General features: G+C 43.9%; 1 protein-coding gene across 16 annotated transcripts in view; it reads left to right on the forward strand.

Annotated features, from left to right (window-relative positions):
• Nucleotides 1–722: 722 nt before the first annotated feature.
• Nucleotides 723–16,372, forward strand: part of LOC118315846 (AP-3 complex subunit beta-2) — a 38,188-nt gene continuing 22,538 nt past the window's right edge. For 8 of the 16 annotated variants that reach the window (XM_035643461.2, XM_047333195.1, XM_035643465.2 and 5 more), the window contains exons 1-6: nucleotides 723–974; nucleotides 13,749–13,824; nucleotides 14,383–14,457; nucleotides 14,644–14,739; nucleotides 15,324–15,484; nucleotides 15,963–16,029. In XM_035643461.2, the coding sequence (XP_035499354.2) occupies nucleotides 862–974; nucleotides 13,749–13,824; nucleotides 14,383–14,457; nucleotides 14,644–14,739; nucleotides 15,324–15,484; nucleotides 15,963–16,029 (588 nt within the window). In that variant the 5' untranslated portion in view covers nucleotides 723–861. Of the gene's footprint in view, nucleotides 975–6,710; nucleotides 7,537–13,748; nucleotides 13,825–14,382; nucleotides 14,458–14,643; nucleotides 14,740–15,323; nucleotides 15,485–15,962; nucleotides 16,030–16,372 lie in introns of those variants that run through there. The other 8 variants (XM_047333190.1, XM_047333189.1, XM_047333191.1 and 5 more) reach the window with 4 other exon arrangements.

Genomic DNA, 16,372 nt, shown 5'->3' on the forward strand with positions numbered 1-16,372 from the left:
TGATGGCAGGTAACTCGGCTCAGAGTTTTCAGAGCTTATTTCAAGTTGGGAAAGACAGATTGTCTTTTGATAAAGACAATCTGTTGTTGTTCATAAACATTAATAATTCAATAAGACAATCTCCAGAAATCCAAACACTTTTTTGTACTGAGTACAACACTCCCCATGCACAGCCAGCACCGATGATCAGGCGGTGTCCGGCCACAGGACCATCCCGAGTCAAGATCAAAGCCAACCACCGCACACTGAAATGACTTCAGTCTTCTTTCTTTTTTCAGTTTTTTCCACAATGAACAAATTAGGGCTGCTTTTTCATAATCGATTAATCTGTTGATTACTTTCTAGCTGGATCGATTATTGTTTGGACCATAAAATGTCATAAAATGGTGACGAATTAAGATCTTATTTCCCAAATCCCGAGACAATGTTTTGTTTTGTCCACTCACCAAAGATATTCAGTTCACTGTTGCAGAGGAGCAAAGGAAAATCGGAAGCTGAAATTTAAGAAGCTGAAATCTGGGATTTTTGACGATTACATATCGATTAACTGTTGCACGTCTAAAACAAATGACTCGATAAATTCCTTTTTTAAATCAACGAATAGAGAACAGTCGTTCCTTATGCGACCATAACCTGAAAACCTTGGAAAACCATTTGCTGGCGAGCATGTGTCACACAACTTCCGGTCACAAGGACAACAATCTGTGAACGATCACGTGACCCCCCCCCCCCCCTCCTCTGCACCGAGCATCCCGGGGAGAGGAGAGAGGTGTGTGCGCCTTTAAGAGCCGTGTGTCCCCGCTGCCTCCATCGCTGCTCGGCGAGCGACGACAGACACAGCCAGCGAGCCACGGTGCCACGATGTCCGCCAGCTCCGCGTTCAACGACGAGAAGGGCGGCTCGTCCAGCGTCGGGGAGCCCGAGTACGGCCACGACCCGGCGAGCGGCGGCATTTTCTCCTCCGACTACAAAAGGTACCGGAGCCAGCACCTGCCCTCGGTGCTGCCCGCGTCCGTCGTCCGGTGGGAGGAGGGGAGGGGGAGGGGGGTGTACCGGGGCGGCTTATGGAGGGGGGGGGGGGGGGGTTCCTGTGTGTTGTCGAGATTGATATAGGAAGTGTGTTTTTACTGGCGAATATATATATAAAAAACCACCACACACACACACACACACACACACACACACACACCAGACTGAACTTGGTGTCTGCTTCTCCTCGGTCGTGAGTCCTCTCGCCGTGATTTGAGCTCGTATAGCGCGCGTCCGGTACAGGCCCCGGTGCTGGAGGCGCGCGACATACACGAGCATCCGTCGGTGTGCGTTGAAGAGCAGAGGGGTTTCGGTGTGTGTGTGTGTGTGTGTGTGTGTGTGTGCTTGCGTGTGTGTGTGTGCGTGCGTGTGTGTGAGCGGTATTGTCGTGGGGAGATGTGAGAGGCCTGATCCCAGCCAGAGGCCTCAGCTCCGGCTTTTCAGCACCACCCCTGCTGGACAGCGCGCAGAGCGGCGGCAGCAGCAGCAGCAGCAGCTCCGTGCGCACGCGCGCGGCACACTATTATTATTATTATTATTATATTAAAGAATAACAGTAAGGCTGGGAACAGATCCCATCTGTGTCCTTATGTTTTAAACAGCACAGTGGCTTGACAAACACATCAGCAGCAGCAACAATAATAATACGAATAATAATACTATCAACAGCAACATGTCAGTATCGATTCATCTGCTGCATATTTTGTTAGTTCAGCGATTTATTGTTTTGTTCTTTGAACCAATACTTTTTTAAATGTAAATACTGATATTGGTTTGTGGGTTTTAAAAATCCAATAATATAAATAATGGGTGGATTGTCTGATTTTTGATACATGATATGAAGATTGACCTTTCTATCGGGATCCCGTAGAGTTGTTTTTTTCTGCGGGACATTTTTACAGTTGAAAAGGCCTAGTTTAAGCATGACTGTACTGAAATTTCTTGTTGTTGGCCAACGTATGCACCAGTGCAACACATCTGAAAACATTTTTCGACGATTTACCGGCCCATGCAGCTTCAACCTTTCTCGACACAGAGATATTCAGTTAACTTGCCACATAAGTCATCAGAATTTATAGGAAATCCACAGGTTTGAGAGGGTGAAGCCAGCAGAGTGTACTTTTAATGTTAACCAAGTGAATTCAGCAGGGATTTGTGTCGTATAGATTTATGAACTACTTGTTTAGGATTCTGATAATCCAAGGTGAGCACCTGAATGATAACACTGAAAAATATGTAACCATGTGCAATGAGTGTCATAGTATCAGACTGAATATTTTGACATATTATGTATATATAATATATTATAATATAATGACATGATTTCCGATACAATTATATTAAAGTTTTGCTGAGAAAAGTTTAACATTTTTAAAAGTCGGTCTATAGATATTACTCACATGCCCATATATGTACATTAAATAATTTATTGGCTTCTGGGGACATAAAGCAGCTAACAGTTCACCAAAGATGCTAAATCATCAATTCTCTAACTGCAGGTGTATTTGGCCAAGAACTGTTACATTATTTATCTGGGCAACTATAATAGTTTCAGGCTCCCAAACACAAACAAACTGCATCGACAGATTCCTCATTCTGGAGTCAGGAGGTACTGTAAAGTCACGGGAACACTTTGTTCTTCCAGCTTTCTTCTTTCGCACGGAGCGGGGGGATTGTCCTCGGTCTCACCAAAGGAACTTAACATGAATATTTTTCAGAAAGTTAATGACACTCTTGGTAATAAGTCCTCAGGTACAGTTTACTCTACATTTGCCGTGTCATACCCTTACAGTGATGCAGAGAGGTGTTGAGGGACATGGTTTTATTGTTATGGAAGATTTTGTTAAATTAAGTCTCACGAACCAAGGGTGGTGTCTGTAAAGGGGACAGTGCTGCTACAGGAGAGTTGTGGGTAACAGTGCTTTCCAGTTACATTATAAGAGGAATGTTAAGTTTATTGAACATATACAAGCATTTTTGTTGAAATAGTTAATCATTTATAGCATACAGCTAAACTTAAGGATGTAAATGAATCATGGGTAGCATCTCAGGAGGGATATAGTTGCGTAAAGCTGAATTTTTTTTTTTACCTTATATACTTGCAACACATTTCCAAACCAATTAAAACATCGCTACGCGTTTCCCAACAAGAATTTTCTTGTCTATTTATTCACATATTAAATTCTAAGAAGTCATGAATTTCCGAGTTGGTATATTTTGGTTTCTTTATGTTGTCTATTTGTGAAATAGATGATACCAGTAGATTTAGACCTTAGACAGTTGTTTGCTTTGTTGGACTTTGTGAGGAAGAGGTAAAGACATTTATATATATAAAAAAAGGATAAAAGTTGAAATCATAGATTTTCTCTATATCGCCGTCTGATGACGTTAGGGATACCGTGTGACCATTGGTCCTTTTGTGGTTCCATAACCATCGTAATCTTTATGATTTACATCTGCTATTCCAGCTGTCACATGTCAAAACATCACTTGAAGCCACAGATCTCATACTATTTGGAAATGGTCAGATGTAGTGACGTTGTAGTTCCGTTTGTCATGAAGCTTAATTTGTCGACATAGATGAATCTTTGTATCACTGACACGTGTTGAAGGACCTCCTTACCTTGCACAGGTGCTTTCTCTTCCTGTGCTCCATCAGGCCTCTGCTCAGGTCGACGTGGGCTTTCATCACTGATGACATCACTGTGCAGTAGAGCCAATCACGCGTAGTTTGTATGCACCTTACACGGTCCTGAGAGGAGGTGTAATAAGTCATAACACTGGCGGGTGGGTGTGGCCTTTAATACCCGTTAGCACTTGTGTAAAATAAATAGTGAATGATAATCTGATTTAACTTCATCAAGGGAAGATTATCAATCAATCACCAGCACCGCCATGTGGTGGGTAATACTCTCTGTCACAGTACATACATATTCATAAACGTATCTACTAAGAGATCATTATTTCCCGATATCGAGTGCTTTCATATCATTACAATATAGAGCTGCAACAATTAATTGATTAGGCAATTCATGTGCAATTATTTGGCTAATCTTTAAAGTTTTAGGGGCCCCCCCCCCCCAATAAAAATGGCAAATGAAGATGCCATCTGAGTTCTACTGACGTCTTTCTCGAACATTTTTCACCATTGTTGCGTCGTCTGTTCTCTACATGTAGGCTCTGTAAGTTGCATGTACTGGCATTGCACCACTGCTTACTCCCCTGACAGTCACTCTTCTGGAACACAACACCTTATGTGGGTCAGGCAGCAGCAGCAGCAGCAGCAGCAGCATCACTAGCGCTTTACTATTAACCACCACTGCGTCACCGTAATTCACCAGCAGGGGGAGCTCAGGATTCACAGATGGCATCTTTGTGGATGTGAACTGTGATCTTTGGACCTAGGAGCAGAGGAGGGTTTTGCGTGAAGGCTGTTTGGCAAACGTCAGTCATTAGTATTAATCCGCATGTTGTTCCATTCAGCGTTCCATTCGTGGTTCCAAGCATTGTCGCTCTGCAGACCCGTGTTTGCAGAAGTTGCCGTCTCCTCCGGTGAAGGTGGTTTAACCAGTTTGTCTGCAAACATGAGGATGAGAGCCGCGGCACTCGACCTTCGCCGTTGTCTCCTTGGAAACACGGCAGGTGTGAAACGTTGAATCACTCCTCAAACCGCATCTCGATTTTATTACCTTGAGCAAACACACACCACTTCTTTCCCTTTCGGCCTTCAGCATTAAAATGCCTATTGTATGATGAACGGCATTGTTGATCGATGCCTCTGACTGGCGCTGAGATTTCAATGTCAGAACTTCTTGACGTGTGGCCTGTGCCATTGTTGCTGCGGGTCACTGCGTCACGACTCGTCGATGTCAGATCAAGTATCAATTTGCTTGTTGGATGTTGACAGTTCTCGGGTGATGTTTCTGCGCCTTCATTTGGTTCGGGAACTTGCCTTTGGGTTGTTTTTTTTAAATGTGACCTTAAAATTTGTGTTGATTACATCGTACCCTAAGCTGGGACAAACACATCTATGTTGCTGCTTTTCTTTTTTGCTGATCAAAGCCAAAGCATGCTGTTTTAAAAGGAAAAATTCTTCTTTTTGCCAAAATGCTGAAAATTAGGAAACAGGGAAACGTTTGGCTCAGAGGCCACAAAATCTGACATCACTAACATGTTGTATCTTGTTTGTTTGTTAACGACAAAATTGTGGTTTAACAGTGGGTAACGTGCGGATATCTTTCTTGGCTCTTCCTAGCTGTTTCCTCCACCCAACCACCCGCTGACTGTGACCTTGTATTTCATGTACGGACACGAGAGTTGTATCTTATCATCTCAAATTTTGTCAGGAAGGCCCAAAAAAATTTTTGTTTTTCCCAAAATGTCAAACTATTCCTTTTAAAGGAAGCCCCCACCCTCTGGAACTCCATCCCCCTCCCTCTCTTAAAAACCCACTTGTTCACCAAGGCCTACAATCCCTCATGACGTTCGTGTGTGTGTGTGTGTGTGTGTGTGTGTGTGTGTTTGTGTGAGCTGTAAAGGGTCCTTTGGGTCCCTTGAAAGGTGCTATATAAAATTAAGTTATTATCATTATTATTATTAAAATAAACACACGCAACAAGGTTTTGGAAACAATATCACAGTGAAGCTCCTTCGCATTGCAGATGAACGTGATTTATCAAATTATTTTGGGACATTTTTGCTCATTCATTCATGGAAACCTTCACACATTTCCCCGTTGAGATTCCCTGTCACCATCAGCTTGTTGATGAGAGAACTGAGAGAATATGAAACCACTGCACTGCGCCCAAAATCAGACAGAAAAGTTTTGACAAGGAGAAAATCTGAAAGGAAAAAATGAAAAAAAAGCTTTTTAAGTCTCACTTGGCAGCGGCCGTCTTTTTTAGCCAGAATGATGAAACATTTACAGAACTGGAACTTCAATGGGCCAATGACTGCGTGATGTGTTTTTGTTGTACTGTAGGATGGAGTAGATTGTTTTCTTGAGATAAACATCTCCTTCCTAAACTGAGAGCTAAAGAGATCAAAGATTCCAGTGTCCTATACCAGAAAAGATTTAACTTGCGGGGGAAGAAATCTTCTCGGTTTCCCGTTCAGCTATATGCTTCAGTTTTCCCAACGTCACACTCTGCACTGGATCGTCCCCAGTAGCTGTGAACCCTGCAGCCCCCTCGGCTGTGTTTCCTCGTTCACATCGCGGGTTAAACATCGCATTATTCGACAAATCCTAACTGAGTTGCTACAGTGTGCGTGGATCGTGGGAGTTATTTTTGTCTGAGCCCAACAGAACTGAGTGGGAGAGAGAGAGAGAGAGAGAGAGAGAGAGAGAGAGAGAGAGAGGTGTCCTCATCACGACACTGCAAAGAAAGCTGAGTCATGTAAGACAGGGACAGAAAAGAAAAAGGCACCTGCACTGAATATTAAAAAGGAATAAGTCAGGACAATTCTTTTTAAACGTAATGAGCAGGAGGAGTGAAGAATACTTCCGAAAGGTTTTGCTCGCACTTGGCTCCAGATCCAGATCAGGATAAAAAGATGTGACAGATGTGACATTTTAAACATGACTGAAAGGAAGGGAGCGGGACCACGTAGGCGTAGTGAAAGATGACGAGCGCGATTGTCGGGGCTGATAACGTGGCGGAAGACAGGAGAGGCTACGTGGTTAGCCTCTCCTGTGGACGCACTGTGTACACGCCGAGAGAGAGAGAGAGAGAGAGAGAGAGAGTGGTGCAGCAACAGGAACCACATGAGCAGCGGGAGGAGTCGCGAGAGCAGAGGCTTCAGCGGCGAATAAAAGTCCACGCCCCTCTCTGCCAAGCATCCATTTACTGAGGAGCTGATTCAGTCTGCTGCTTCACTGGATGCGTACAGACTCCAGTGCTGTGCGGCTCTCTGTGGATCTGGATAACGGCACCGGGGAGTCGTCTTCGAGAGGTTTTGTTGCATCACTCTTGCCTGAAATGTCCACGATGGATGTTTTGTAACCTCTGAGGGGAAGGAGAATTCACAACAAGAGCATCTGAAACTGCAGCTGATGGCAGCTGTGTGAAAACCGTCTCCCCCCCGGAGAACCTGGAGAAATTTCACACGCCGACAAAACCGCCGAGGAGGCGCACGATCCACCATCCGCCACAAGGATTCCACAGGTTGCCCTCAAGCGTTCGGACAGAAGTTTTCCAACATGACCACTATGCAAAAGCTGCTGCAGCTGCCGGTGAACGCGGTGAACATGGTGAAGACGGTGCAGAGCCAGGTGCAGGGCCAGGAGGAGGACAAGAGCCCCGTGCTGTCCCCCGACGGCGGGCAGCACTCCTGGTACAGCGCCCTGCAGCCCGACGAGCTGCGCCACCTCCGATCCGGAGGCACGGGCGGAGGAGGAGGAGGCGGAGGAGGAGGAGGAGGAGGAGGAGGAGGAGGAGGGGACCAGGAGGAGCGGTCGGCTCTGGAGGACGGTGGCGGCAGCGGGGGCTTCCAAAGTCAGCCTTTGCGGTAGGATGATCCAGGAGAGTCCACGCCTGTCCAACCCAGTTATGTTTAGGTGCACCGACCCTGCTTGGTGACTGTAACCGCATGAAAAGATGAAAAATTCAGATTTTTGTTTTGCAGTTTGTAGATCCTAAACCTGGGATTGGGTAACCACCCAAACTTTTATTTGTCACAAGGCAATTTTCATATTTTTGGGCACTTTCAATCTTTGCTTTGGTATATAAATACTTTGTCGAAATACTTGTATTTGTTTTGAAATCTATTTAAACTAAATATTGTTCTTTGGTTGAACTCAGACAACGGGTGTCGGGTAGACCATACTTCATTTTAAAAAGACACAGACAAAAAATGTTGGAGAGACCACTAGATAGATAGTGCAGACGGAAAGAAAGTAAATCGACTATATGGCTGCAACTGGGGACTATTTTCGCTGTCGATTAAACTGCCAGATATTTACTCAGTTTATCAGCTCGTTCTTTGGTCTGTAAAATGTCATAAATCTCTGATAATGCCCGTCACACTTTCCCGCACTACAAAGTCACATTTTCACTTCTAAATCTGTCCAAACCCCAAAAGTTATTCAGCTTTATGATGCCATAAACCAGGAACAAGCAGAAAGTTCAGTTAGTTTGTAAAAGTTAATTTAAAAAACAAAAAAGACAATAAATTCACTAGTTCTGATGCTGTTTCCTGTCAATCGACTAACAGCTTCGCCCCTGGTGTGAGAATAACGTTCTCCGTCTTGCAACTGAAATCACAGACGTATGTAACGTACGAGTTGATCTTCAGAGTAGACACGACTTCTCCTATTTTTTTTTAAAGGTCACGAGCCCAAAATAACTGGGAAAGACCCCATCATTCAAATGCTACTGTACTGTATAGCCAGAAAGAGAAGCAGTGAATGGGCCTGAGGAAAGGTCAGTTCAGTCGGAGGTCAGATCAGTTTACCCGTTCATACAGATATTGTTTAAACATATAGCTTTGTTATATGAAAGTCCACAGCTCGTTTTTATTGTTGTCTTTGCGTACCGTACCAATAATCAGACCTGCAGTGTACGTCAGTCATGCCCTTTTCACATGGACCTCAGAAGTGCGGCTCCTCAGACGTTTGCTTCGAGAGACTGTACTGTCATACGTTGGTTTTTTTTATCGGATCACACCTTCAAACTGCATTTTGTTTCTTTTAATCGTCCCACGATGAGCGCGCCGCTACAGTACAGTTCTGTCATGCCAGGTTTTTTAATCTGTCGCTTGTGGGGAAAAAACACAACACTTTAAAGTCGGCGCTGAAAGAATCAGCTTATGTAAAACAGCCTCACCAGCTGCTTACTGATGCGAGCGGCAACTCCTCAGCCTTCAGTCCTCCTGATTCATTGCAAACGCACTCTTGGTTCTACCTCCTCTGCCGTCCTACTTCCGCGCGGACTCCTTCCAGCTGGAGAGTGAGCCCCTCGCTGGTCTCCTGGCGGCCTTGCTGCCGGGTAACCCGACCGCCGCCAGAGCCCGTGTTGTACCGGCCGCGAGCTAAATAATTCAGCGCCGTTTGTAAATTCAGCTTTTGTTCCGGCAGGTACGGGACAAAATAATCCAAGGAAACCAGAGAGGCGGCAGTGGTGTAGTATTACAGCTCGCCTTTTGGCCGCGAGCGGAGACGTCCGAGCCCCGGCCAGGGGGTTTCGTTTTTCCTCCAGGTGCTCAAGGCTTTGCTTCAAAGATAATTCACTGAGGTGGCACTTGCAGTTGGTGACAATACATCAGGGCCCGACAGAGGGACTGCCGAAGTGCCCAGGGCTGCCGTCTGGTTCCCGGAACTGCTTTTTGAGCATTTCTTGTCTCCTGCTCCATTCATAACTTTGAGGATTTAACCTTCTAAGTCGCTGAGTTATCGTGTCTGTCAGGCTGCTGTAGCTTCAACGGATGAAATACTGGGGCAAAGGGAAGTGAAGAAGATGTTATGTTCTTAAACTTAGACAGTGATGTCCTGCCACAAACCCCTGTCCGTTCTTCTTGATAAGGCCGGCCCCCCTCAGCTTGGCTCGGCCACTGCAAATGTATTCAATATTTTCATGTCTGCCTATAATTTGATTTCTAAAAGCTTGTTTGTCGTCTAACAAGCAGCACGGGCTCCCTGTCACCGGATTAACTACTGAGGCTGATCGGTGAGGATCATTAACACCGTGAAGCAAATTAACCCCTTCGCCTGGTGAATTTCTCCACCGTGACATTTTTGCAGGTGGGAGCGTCTGATGGTGCTGTGGTTCATGACCAAACGACTTGCGGAATTCATGACATTCAACTTGTGTTTAATGCCAATGAGTGAATATCAGCACACACAGAGCAATTAAACTATTTGTTTAAAAGCCTAGCACACTTTTATACATCGGCTCTGTCGTCCTGAGCATGTTGGCATGAGGATGTTAGAATAGTCAAAGGGATTTTGAGAGACGAGAGAAGAGTCTACAGTCTGCGTACAGTATGTGCAGTCATCATTATATATATCATTTTTGGTCTGTGTTTTGAGGGCTCAGGTTTTGAGGTTGGCATCAAAGGCAGCGAACAGAGGAGGTTTTCAGGCTGTAATAAACATTTTTGGAGTAATGGCCAGAGGCTGCGACTCATCATCGCAATTTCACAGGAAGAATTTGGACCCGTGGGACCTTCATTTTCCACTCAAATTCAGAATTAGCGTCACTCATCCTCATTTCTTCGCCCTCGGTGCTTTGGGCAAGTTATCTCTGTGTTTTCACTGAATATATGTATATTTTGACTTCGGCCGGGGAGGGTTGTGTGATTGGTTAGGTTTCCTTTTAGCAGGATTACTCAAAAAAAAAAATTGACGGCTTTGCATGAAAATGTTTATCAGATCTCAGCCATGGTAACAGGTGATTACATTTTGGGAGGGATCAAGATGGGATCCCTCACCATTTTGAGATATAGGGCAAAACTCCACATGTACATTTAAGGTCAGAAGGAGATGGGAATGGAAGTTTTGGGTGAAGCAGCATACAGGTGGTGGATTGCTGGGCTTGGCCGAGCTCTGCGCTCTCCGTGTGCGCTTGTTCAGGGACTTGCGCAGCCACATGTTTGTTACTAGGAAACCGGCGTCAGTTGACTGTGTCCAGAAAAAGTTCTTCACAAACAGCATTTTATAGTTTCTGTCAGGCTCGATTTGACAGTCCTTGATGAATTTAGGATCTGAAGTGTGTGGCAGGGAGGGAACTGTGTTATTCATGCGACGCAATTATCAACACTTTGATGGAGACGGAAGCAGACATTTGTTCTTAGGATGCACAGAAGCACACTCACAAACACTCGGGCATGCATGCACGCACAAGCGCGCACACACATTAAACTTGAGGCAGACTCGTGATAAATCGACTGTGTTCTGCAGAAGCCAATTCCTTACACACTGCAAGGCCTCTATTCATTTAGCTGCCTCACAATGAAATATATATATATATATATAAAGATGAATTCCTGATTATGGCCATGTAAATATTTGCCATGATTAACTTTTTTTCCATGTACATCCAAATGATTTAATAACAATTTAATGTAGTGGACAAAAAAATGAGCCTGACTTAAAATGGAAATTCATTGTTTTGCATATCAGACAAAATGCTCAAATGAGTTCTTTGTGAGCAGTCATAAATCATGGCACTGTCCAAATCCAATTAGATTTTTCTTCAGCCTGCGAGCGAATGATCACTTTATTGTATTGTTAAATACCCTGCTAATTAACAGACAAAGAAAGAGTGAAGACAACATGAGCTCGGTGACAGAGGTGATCAGCTCTGTAACACAGCCGTGTGACTGACAGGATACAGTGGCACACTCCCACGAGTGTCCCTCATGGAAACTGTCAGATTCAACAAAGGCACTGCGGGGAGGCGTGGAAACTCTGAACCTCGTTTTATTGCATCCTTTGTTGCCTTGGAAACTGGTTGTGGGAAAATGAGCACCTCTGCAGCTCTTTATAGTCAAACCTGCCCACCACCAACCAGACCACACCCCTCATACCCCACAACCCCAAATGACAACGAGTGCCATCTAAAACTCCAAAACTACAGTTTGAAGCCAACACTGACACTTCACATGGGAAGTACAGTGTTTGTGAACCAGCGAGTCTGTGGTGTTGTACTGTGTCACTGTAGCAACAGTGTTAAGGTTTGGTTGAAGCAGGACCCAAAATGCAAAGGAAACAAAACAGACCTCCAGTCTTTTAAGGGAGAAAATAAACTCAATAAATAAAACAAAGCTCAGAAGATCCACACCCCAGAGGGCACAGGTAACCAGACACAGGTGAGACACATTGGGAACATGTGCGGACGATCACAGGGAAACACAAGAAATGTAAAGTAACGGAACACCGGACACAGGAGCACAGGGGCGCGAATCACAGGAACGAACCAGGGAATACAAAACTCCAAGATGGGATCACAATAAGAAGTAACTTTACACAAACCAAGACACATAAGGAAGGGCAATCACATAAAAAACCTGCACAATTAAGTCCACAAAGAAACCACGGTCTAAAAAGAGTTTCTCAAAGTCTCACACAAGGTCCACAAGAAAACACACAAGCATTTAGAATGTAAGTTCTAATCTGTTCAAAGAAGGGTTGATTTGAAATTATCAGCACATCTTATTTCATCCATGTGCGTTTGGATTCTTTGTTTATCCAGTTTCATGATTTCATGCCACTGGGCTGACACTTTCACATTTGCAGTGATGTTGCCTCAGTGAAAACTAAAAAGCAAAATTGAAATGAATTGTCTTGGAGCATGTCACGTATCCAGCGCTCTTCATATGCTGTCTGTACATCCCATATTTTCTTTTACCTTTCAATTTTATACGAGCACTGTGTTCTGTGTGCAGTGTATTTAAAGAAAAACAACACGGCTCTAGATTATAATTGTATAACTCTAACAGGGTATTGGCAGCTTCCCTCGGCTGTGTGGAACTTTTTATAGTGGCTTTCAGCTCAGTGTTTGACTGTTCACTCTCGTTGCCTCGTTTTCATCAGGCGGCAGTTCTCGGCAAAGCAGGCTCTTAAAAATCCACGGCACGCAACCTGCTCAGCACCTCAACTGCAGACAGGCGCAGTCAGCAACTATCGGGTGAACATAGTGGAGCGTTCAGCGGCTACAGAGCCAGATATTCACCTCAGGTTTTTGGTAGAAACCCAACAAAGCAGAGATGAAAGATAGTGAATATTGGACTAAATGCTATTGGAATTGAATGATAATGTTGGTCTGTGACTGCTGATTGAGGAAACAAGCAACTGTCAAAATCATGTGAGCGTTGTGTCTGCCACTTGTTTCCGCTGCGTAAAAAAAAAAAGAAGCATTGTCTGGAAATGTCATTGATCAGTATTTCAGCAGAGATCCCCGTCGCCGCTGCTGTTTGAAGTTTCCCTCCCGGCAGGTTCGGGAGGATCTGTCTGTTTGGTTCATGTGTGTTTGGACGGCAGCAGGTCTGAAATGTCAGCGCAGATTACGCCCCAGACAAGGATCCTGCTTCTCACGTGCGATCTGGCTGGTCTGCTCCCTTCGTCTCTGACAGCGTTGTCGGATGGATTGCATGTTTTAACTGGCTGTAAAAAATGCCCATCGCCATTATACTCCTCAAGACCGAGGTGAGGTCTTCAGATTCATGCGGGGATATTTAGTTCTACGATCGCATAAGGCAAAGAGAAGCCTCACAATTAAAAAAAGGAAAATGCAACAGTCGCTTATCAAAATAGCTGCCAATTAATTTTCTGTCAAACAACGAAGAGCTTCAGTGCAAGAATCTTACAAATTACAGGCAACGTTAAAGACATGAGCTCGTATCATACTAACGTACGCTGATGATTTTCTTATACAGCTGTACCAGGACACATCTTCATAAAAACACATATCTGAATGTGAAATGATTGCTTCCCCCATCCCTGCGTAAATCTCTGCACATGATACCTCGTGTTTTTCTAGGATTATATGACTTTCCTGCTTCTTCTCTGCTCGTATGTGCTGCTGTTTCAAAGGTTCTTTTGCAAGCTACTTCAAAGACAATCATTTCTGGGTCACACTTTGATACATTTGGAGCACTAAATGGAAACTGAAAAAAAAACAGGGCATGCATTGCTTGTTTTCGGCCTCTGTGATCAGAGTCTTCCACAGTTGCCAGTGCTTTTAGCACGATGTGATTCAGTTTCCCGTGTTTTCTCCCCTCAGACATGACGACTTGAAGGAGATGCTGGACAGCAACAAAGACTCCTTGAAGCTGGAGGCGATGAAGCGGATTGTGGCCGTGAGTATGAATGATGTTTGCTCTGGGATGCCACTGATCGGCAGATTTCCCGCCGCATGTCGAGTGAAGGACAAAGGGCACGGAAAGTGTTTGTTGACAGGAGAGACCCAAGGTTTGCTCTCGGTACCAAAATCAATTTCATCATTTGAACGGCAAAGATCTCTGTGTAATGATGCCGTAATGAGAGATGAAGATCATTATCCTACTGACGCCGCGATGAAGATCCTGAAGTTTTAAGAGACTTTACTTGGCTATGAGACAAAGGTAGTTTTTTCGATGATATAACTACAGTGGTAAGGGATGCACAGTCTGCTGTTAAATATTCATAATCTGTGACAGATTCCTGCTTCTGACGCTCCGCACCCTTCTCTTCATTCATTATCTCTGCAGGACCGAGAAGACGAAAGAGGGAAGGAAAAGCATATATTATAGGACTGAAATAGAATATTAAAAAAAAGAAAAGTTGCGCCTTCCCTTACAAATATTTCCAACTCTTGAAAAATGTCACCTTGCGAACGCCTCATTGTGTTTTGTGTTGTGTGTGTGTTCCGTCTGCAGATGATCGCCCGCGGGAAAAACGCTTCAGATCTCTTCCCTGCCGTGGTGAAGAACGTGGCCTGTAAAAACATCGAGGTCTGTAATGAACAGCTTCATGTAGCATTATTTGCTCTCTATGTATTTTTATATTTTGCTTGCAATTTATTCATCACCTTATTACATGTTTTAAAAGGCCAGCAGGTTCTGATTTGATCTCACCTGATTACCTCTTATAATCTACATCATCTGGATTAAATCTGATTATTTTTATTTTTTTTACAGGTGAAGAAGCTGGTCTACGTTTACTTGGTGCGTTACGCCGAGGAGCAGCAGGATCTCGCTCTGCTCTCCATCTCCACGTTTCAGCGAGGCTTGAAGGTGCAGCACTTTTCACATGGGACAGTTGCTTCAGATTTTGACTTTTCGTACAAAGTAACACACATTGTTACGCAGTAGAAACACATTTATCAAATCTTTACAAAGTAACGCATAACATAATTACTTTTGTGAAATTAAACTGCTGTTTTTCAAACTAACTGAAGTAATTACAATTACTGAAATTTGAAAGGGGCTCATTAATAACTGCGATAGGAGACAAACTGCGTTTCATTCTTCCGCTGCTTACTTCATTGTCATAATGGGCACAATGATACTGTGTAGATAATAGTTACTGTCCTTAGTAAATTTGTAAATACTTTTCATTCAACAATTGGTAAAGTAACTTTTGAAAGAAGTAACAAGTAACTGTAACTAATTCCTAATTTTCAGCAGCTTTCGCAGCACTGATGGAGAGAAACATATTAGTCAAATTTACGATGTACTTAAACAAATTAAACTTTGAGATTACATTTTACAAGATCTTCTTTTCATGCACGTTGTTCGCAATGTTCTTTTGCAAATCAAACCACGTTATGCCAGGTCATAACCTCGTGGACCAACATCCACAATGTGCAATCTTGCAGGATCCGAACCAGCTGATCAGAGCCAGCGCCCTGCGAGTCCTATCCAGCATCCGGGTGACGATCATCGTCCCCATCATGATGCTGGCCATCAAAGAAGCTGCGTCCGATATGTCCCCGTACGTCAGGAAGACGGCCGCTCACGCAATCCCAAAACTCTACAGGTGACCAACAGTTTTGACATTTTTCGCTCACAGTCTCCCCCCCCCAAAACAAAATGCTTATGACGTTTTGGGTTAAATAACCGTGGTGAAGTCAAATGCTGACTTTTACAAATAAGAAACTCATTGGACATGTCTATTAGTCGCTATGACAATGATTAAAAGTATCAGAAATGAGGAATTTGTGCTTTAAAGAAATCTTTTTGAGAATTCATAATTCACTGTGCAGCTTATCCCCAGTTTGAGAACCACTGGGCTGCGATCAAACGTTGACTTATCGCCCTTGTGAAATCAAAGCCCTTTATGGCTGTGAGAGGTACAGTACATCCTTCAGAAATTCATTACAGCTGTAACAGTGAAATCCATTTGTCTTATACCCTCGAGTAGGATTTTTAAGCACTGTCTGATTACCTGCGCTCTGCTGTCTCCAAGATTCCGTGCTTCATGCAAGCAACTGATTTTTCTCCTTCTCTGCTCTCAGTTTGGATCCAGAGCAGAAGGACCAGTTGATTGAGGTCATAGAGAAACTCCTCGCAGACAAAACCACGGTGGGTTTATGCAACTTTCTTTATTTAGTATACTTTTTTCCCCACCAGATTTCACCCAAGAAATGCAAATATACGTTTGACAAACAGAGTGTGCAAAACATTAGAACCAGCAAAGCAGCACAGCAGCAGACTGTGTTTAATGCAGTCTGCTGCTGTGTTCCAAGGCTCAACGGTTCTTTACTCATCCTCCTGCTTCGTCTTTCATTTTTTTTGCAAACTACAGGCTCTCAGTACCTCATTGGCCGAAGTGTCCTACATGTCTTGCTGGCAAAAAAAAAAGGAAAGAGAAAGTAGTCTGATAAACTGTACCGGATTATGGAAACTCACAGATCGTTACAGATTA

The sequence above is a fragment of the Scophthalmus maximus genome, chromosome 7 (genome assembly GCF_022379125.1).
Source record: "Scophthalmus maximus strain ysfricsl-2021 chromosome 7, ASM2237912v1, whole genome shotgun sequence".
NCBI classification, from domain to species: Eukaryota; Metazoa; Chordata; class Actinopteri; order Pleuronectiformes; family Scophthalmidae; genus Scophthalmus; species Scophthalmus maximus.